Here is a 6,000-nt window from a genome sequence, read left to right on the forward strand (position 1 = left end):
CTTGGCCGCGTCGTAGTTGTTGTGATCTCCGCAGTAGCGTTGAATAGGCACAGGGTGGCAGATCCGACGTTGAGTAGAAGGAAAGTGCGTTTCTTTTTTGCTATAGTGATGTCCCTGGCATCCAGGTGCATTTCAAATTGTTGTAGCCAGATTTCCCATCTGATGGCTGCCCCCGTGGTGAATGGGTCGAATGGCGGCATGAGCGTGGTTAGTGCTGGATCAGGGTGGTCTGTGGTGAGGCTCTTTCTGATGGCTGAGCTCGTGCTGGCTCTCACGGGGCTGGTTTCTGAGCTTGACATGTTGCTGCGGGTTTTCTAACTGGGTCCTACTTTCATGAGGGTATGAGACTATGGAGGTACACTCACCGGTGCTAGCAGTTCCTGGTGACAGCACAGGTTGTCCTGGGACCTTCCACGTGGTGTGAGGATATGTTATCAAAACTGCTGCAGTCCTTTCAGAAATGCACAAAGTTCAGGCATGCAAATGTCTTTTCCCTTGGTTAGAGTTGGTGATGGTTTTCTAACGTTGGGGGAGGCTGCAGGGGCTCTGCTGAACCGCGTGTCAATACGCGGCCTTGTAGAACGCTGGAGAGCGTTTTCCGACTCTGTTACAGCTGTTTGACGTGCTGGTGACGGACCGCGTATTATGCTGGGCCTGCGTTGATGTGTCGGCTGACACGCAGCTTTACTGGGATGGGGCCCTGTTGACGCGCACGGTACGCATGGTTTGTTTTGCTTGGTGGCCGTTGGAGGGGCGCGTATGACACGCGGTTTCTCTATGGTGCGTACAATACGCGGCTTCGTTCCCTTGATTGAGGGAGTGTTGGCGCCGTTCGTGCTCCCCACGTGTCGTGATGTTGGTCTGGCGACACGCGACCCTGCAAGATGTCCCGGTTTCCAGCTGCGGGCAGTACGGGCCCGCCGGTGCGCGTTGGACTGCGTAGCTCTGCAGACTTAACGGTTTCTGATGAGAGGAGGTGCAGTCGTAGCGTGGCTCTCTCTCTGCCTCGTCGCCAGTGTGATGTCGGCAGACATGCCAACATTATTCAGGCCCTGAGAGGGAGATTTCATGACAGCAATCGGGAGAAAGTATTTTTCCCATAGGATTGCATTGGAGTTATAATTATTTTAGGCGGGAGACAGTAAAAAATAGCCCGATTTTTCATTCAAAAATCGGGAGTCTCCCGCCTAAATCGGGAGGGTTGGCATGTATGTGTCGGTCTGCCGTGTTGTGTGCAGACCCGACATATAGCTGCAGGCCTGGATGGGCCTGCAATGCCGTGCAGCGCGCGAGGGTTGCGGGCAATAAAAACACAACCACTCTGCTGGGTACATAAACCCAGACTGGCGCTCTGATGCCAGTTCCGGTGATTCCTTTATTTTACTTGTGTCACGTGACCCGGAACTAACGGGCACATGACACCACACTGGGGATTTGGGTCGGAGAATGGGTATCCCCTGTGGGTACCAAGGAACTGAGACCACCCTGACCCACACATCACGAAGACAGGTAACAAGGCACTGTCCCCTCCTCCCTCGTCTGCGAAAGTAATCCGAGACTCGCTCTTGATGCTATCCACACAAGAAGAGGTATTGTCCCAAAGGTGCTCTGCATCCACAATATGCTGCGTAAAGTAACCGTCCATTGTATGTATGTTTGTATGTACGGCTGTTTGGTTTTTAACAGGTTGTTGTATTTAAAAACCAATAAAGAGTTTTTTTTTTAAACGAAAACGATTGGCTTTGCCAATGCTTGTTTTTCTAACGCCCATCTACTCATCTCGGCTTGCCACAAGACTGAAGGCACTTTCTTCGGCCCTAAAAGCGTAGTTGGGAATAAACGGAGATAAACCAGAAGGACATCAGCCTCATAAAAAAAGGTTGAAGGCAAAGGCCATGTTGGACTGGAAATATTTTCAACAAAGTGTAATAGACGCAAGCTAATCGGTAATGTTAACTTGTTCGACAGCAACACACTTATAGCACACGTTGGTCCGTTCAATGGACATGCTTAATGCATAGTTGAACAAAACTAATGTTTCCTTCTGAATTCTGTGAAGGGACTCCTATTATAAAACATAGCTACCCTACCCATTCAAAGATGGATTCCAAGAAATATGGTATAAAAAAATAAGTCCCCTCTTTGTTGCTTTGCCACCATCGCTTACCTGCGGACATTCTTGAGCGGGAAGGTGAGGTCCAGGCTCTGCAACCAGCGCAGAACCTCACGCGGAAGCCCGGCTCTGCGCGGCGCTTGTGGGAAGCTGGAGGGTGAAGACATGTCGCTGTGGCGGAGCACCCGATCCCGCTGTTGGGACTGTTGTAGTTTTCTGCTCTCTTGGGGATTTCTTGCAGCTCCCAAAGAGCCCGATAGGGTGTTCAGCTTCTGTCATTACCTTGGAAACGGTTCCCACGGAAACAGTGAACACTCTACCGAGACTAATCATGGTGGCTCAGAGAGGTCAAACGTGCGCGTTTTTTGCCTTTTTTTTGTTCAAATGTTTTATTTATTTTAAACAGAAAAGCCTATTAGGCATTGACATACGTATCCACATCGGCACACGTAATAGATGCATTTATGTATATTTTAGTGATTTGAAGAGCCCTCAAAGTTATGCATGAGGTGGGTAAACTGTCCTTTTGTTTCCTTTGGATTCTGGGAATTGTAGTTTTATTTTAATTCACATTTGAAATTTAGGAAAACTCAAGGTCCAGAATTGAAATAAAAAACAGTACGGATCTCCAGAGAGCTATGCAATGTTGAAGTGAATGTGTGTGTGCTTGTGTGTCCAGATCTTTATTTGGAAAATGTTATTTTTTCTTTTTCTCCCATCTAAAATAATGTTAACACCAATGCAACCCAGTGGCAAAATTCAAGTCTCCCTACTAGCATCCCTCCCGCGCTCTCTATTCTCCTGCACCCACTCTGGGCCTCTCCCAAAAACCCAATCTCAAATGCTCTCTCCTGTCGCTAGGCTGCATTTTCTGCTGTTTTTGGAAATATAGGACTCTCGTTTATTTCTTTGCCCTTTGTAATGTAAGTTGGGTGCGGAGGGATGAATCATACATGCCAACGTTCTGTAACCAAAAATCTGTAGGAATCAAAGTTTGAAAAATAGTAATTAGCAGAATCACAGGAATATATCATCAATTTGACCCAATGAAATGGCAGGGCATGACATCGCAGGAAATTATGCTCAAGTGACATATGGCCTTGAGATCACAGGAAAGTTCAACACAATGGCTGGATACCCCCTTGTGTAGAGCGGAAAACAGTTAGAGGCACCCGTGAGGTGCATACATTACAAGGGAGACAAAGAAATACAGTTGGGGGTTAATAGCCGCCGATTATCACAAGATGGCCAGCAAGCAGGACGCTGAAACAGGAAATACCCACTGAAAAGCTATACATCCTTCTATGTCAGCAAGTGCATGCTATGGAGGAACCAGTTTGAAAAGTCGAGGTTTAAAACTACTGTATACCCGGGTCGTGGCTTGGAGCACCGACGATGCGGCAGCTCTTCTGAGAGCCTCTGTGCCGGGCCCGCCGAGAATGCGGATTTGAAGGTGTTCGGCACCAGTCCCTGAACTCCCCTTCCATGCAGAATAAAAAGAGGGTGTGAGGACCCCAGGGTGCGAGAATGAGGGCTGGCCCCTGGCCAGGGGGTGCTGGTTGCTTCCGCAACACCTGGCCGCTGCCAGACCCGTGGTTACCCGCCTCGGCACACCACCAAAACAGCAGTGGACAAGTGCACTCTGCTTCCAACAACCTGAAGAGCTGTTGAGGGCCGGCCCAGGGGCTCCCACCTAGTTGACCCTGCAAGTCAAACACAAGCAACTCTACTCTATCCCCTCTAATGGGAGCCTGCCATGGCTAAACAGTCAAAGGCCAATAAGAACGCAGACATCTCCACAATGCTACTGGCGGCTGACAAGGCCAAGAAATCTGACACCCCCCTCAAAATGGCCCCTCAGAAGGCGCTAGACGACAAAGAATCCCTAGCAACTAAAGAGGACATCCAGGCCTTTACGGCAGACATTAAAACCGAGTTCAGATCGTGCATGACTGAACTCACCACAAAACTTGAGCATACTAACCAAATGGTAACAGAAGTGGAACAGCGCATAGGGGAAATTGAAGATCGCTTCCAGGACCAATCGGCATCTATGGGAGAGATCCAACGCTCTATCCAATTCCTGCAAGATAGATGTGAGATCCTTGAGTTTAAACAAGAGGACTTGGAAAACAGGGCTCAGCGTAACAAACTCCAAATTCGGGGCATTCCAGCCTCCGTCCCATACAAAGATCTCCCGGAATATGTAGGGAACTTCTTTCAGGTCCTCCTTCCCCATCTAGACAAATCGCTGCTACTGCTGGACCGAACCCACAGCCTGCGCCCTCGACGAGGGGTGGAGACAGAACCCCCGACGTAATAACCAGAGTGCACTTCACAACAAATCCGATCCTCAATGACATGCCCCTGAGAGATGCAATCGCCTCCACGATCCGAAACATCTTCAACGAAAATCGGAATGAAGACACCTGCCCGGCGGACACATGGGATGCCAGGAAAGCAGTGGTCCGGGGGGAATTGATCGCTCAGGGGGCGACATACCATAGAGTCAGGCGCCAAACCCGCCTTTCCCTTGAAAAGGAGCTCCAAGAAGCCAAAAGAACACACAAGCTGAAGGGCTGGTCCCTGAAGACACAACAGGCAATCTGCATCGCCTGCAACAAAATTGTGGCTCATTACGCTGAACGCACAGTTCATCTTTTGGCCAAAGCGAAACAGATCTACTACGCCAAAAATAATAAAGCAAACAAACTACTGTTAGGGAGAATTCTCATTCTTTGGCTAATTTCCCTTACCTAGAGAGTCCCCCAGCAGCTTTGCTGGGTTTGAAGGGTTTGTTTTTTTCTCCTGTTAAGGGTGAGACTCTTTTTCCCACTCTTACGCATATTTGCAATGTGTGTTCCAGGCTATTTTTTCTGTTTAATGTCTATGGGGTTTATCTCACCCTCATAGGAACCATCTTTATCCACATGTGTTACACAGCACCCTCCGTGCAGTGAAACAGGGGTGTCGTACCGACCCCCAAACATAGACTCCATACCCTGGGACTGACTACTGTCTCCCAGGACATGTAAAGTCCCCATTGACTTTACTAGTCACTCTTTATGAACAAAACCAGTACAACCCATCTTACTATGGAGGTACTGGAAAGGGTTAATAGTATTTCCCCTATGTTGATTTTCGAGAGGGTACCGTACAGTCCCTCTCTCAAAAGTTTCTGGCTGGTGGCAGTGGTTACTACCAAAAATATTCGACCGCGAATAATATGAACTTTACTCCGGTAGGTTTTATTTGCCAGAACTTTTAGATACATTCTTTCTCGTGTCTTTCTCTAAGATCCTAACCCAGGTCGGGGATCCTTTGTTCGTCCTTTTGGCGGGCTTCTGCCAAGAAGCCCTCCTTTCGGCGCCACTGATTCTGGGGTGGATCCATTGTGTGGGAGGGGGAGTAGGACCCCTGGACAGGGTTGCCTCAACAACCCATGTCGCATTGTGCCCTGATAGATTGGTGGGTCTCCCGCCAGGATGACCACTCCACTGTGTGAGTGACAGCTAGGCTGTATGAATGGGGATCTTTTTGCATAAAAGCAGGGTCCTGAGGACTGGAAGAGCAAGACGTCGCCACTGGAACTAAGAAGCCGTAGAGGAGAGAAGCCAAAGACATCTGCACCAACTGAACCACCGGTGAAGCCCTGCTGCAGCGTCTCACCACTTTTCTCCACACGACGAGAGAAGACATTCATCTGCAAGAGCCTTCTTCCCTTGAGCTAGTGGGGCCAACCAGTTTGCCAATCGCCTTCCAGGACCTGCCTTGGTCAAATCGCCAGTACCCTGCACTCAGACTGGATAGCCAGGCACCCGTCCGCCCGGACTGCGATTTAAAGGAGCGTACCTTTTATTTCGTTTGGCAGCACCGCGGCTGGTTTC

The 6,000-nt window shown here is 49.2% G+C and overlaps 1 protein-coding gene across 1 annotated transcript in view; it reads right to left on the minus strand.

Moving 5' to 3' along the window:
- Nucleotides 1-2,403, minus strand: part of SPATA4 (spermatogenesis associated 4) — a 392,623-nt gene extending 390,220 nt beyond the window's left edge. The window contains exon 1 of the mRNA XM_069631442.1: nucleotides 2,168-2,403. Coding sequence (XP_069487543.1) covers nucleotides 2,168-2,280 — 113 coding nt within the window. The 5' untranslated portion in view covers nucleotides 2,281-2,403. The remainder of the gene's footprint in view (nucleotides 1-2,167) is intronic.
- Nucleotides 2,404-6,000: the final 3,597 nt, after the last annotated feature.

This window comes from Ambystoma mexicanum, chromosome 6q (genome assembly GCF_040938575.1).
Source record: "Ambystoma mexicanum isolate Mex_15411 chromosome 6q, UKY_AmexF1_1, whole genome shotgun sequence".
NCBI classification, from domain to species: domain Eukaryota; kingdom Metazoa; phylum Chordata; class Amphibia; order Caudata; family Ambystomatidae; genus Ambystoma; species Ambystoma mexicanum.